General features: G+C 57.6%; 1 protein-coding gene across 1 annotated transcript in view; it reads left to right on the top strand.

Annotated features, from left to right (window-relative positions):
* Positions 1–131: 131 nt before the first annotated feature.
* The window catches only part of EMH_0070850 (uncharacterized protein), a gene marked incomplete at both ends in the record, with an annotated part of 4743 nt that continues 4612 nt past the window's right edge, over positions 132–262 (top strand). Inside the window, one exon of the mRNA XM_013499025.1 lies at positions 132–135. Coding sequence (XP_013354479.1) covers positions 132–135 — 4 coding nt within the window. The remainder of the gene's footprint in view (positions 136–262) is intronic.

Here is a 262-nt window from a genome sequence, read left to right as displayed (position 1 = left end):
CCGCAGCAGCAGCAGCAGCAGCAGCAGTATCAGCAGCAACTCCAGCTGCAGGAGCAGTCTCTGCTGCTGCAGGAGGAGCAGCAGCAGCAGCAGCAGGAGCAGCAGGAGCAGCAGCAGCAGCAACAAGATCAATGGGTGCAGCAGCAGACCCAAACAGATGCAGAGATATCTGCTGCTGCTGTTTGTGACCAGGCTGCTGCAGTTTACACTTCTAATTCTATCGAGCTCCCTGCTGCTGCTGCTACTGCTGCTGCTGCTGCTG

The sequence above is a fragment of the Eimeria mitis genome, genomic scaffold, assembly GCF_000499745.2.
Source record: "Eimeria mitis Houghton genomic scaffold, Emh_scaff3922, whole genome shotgun sequence".
NCBI classification, from domain to species: domain Eukaryota; phylum Apicomplexa; class Conoidasida; order Eucoccidiorida; family Eimeriidae; genus Eimeria; species Eimeria mitis.
The sequence above is the reverse complement of the archived record's forward strand: the minus strand, read 5'-3'. Positions and strand labels throughout refer to the sequence as shown.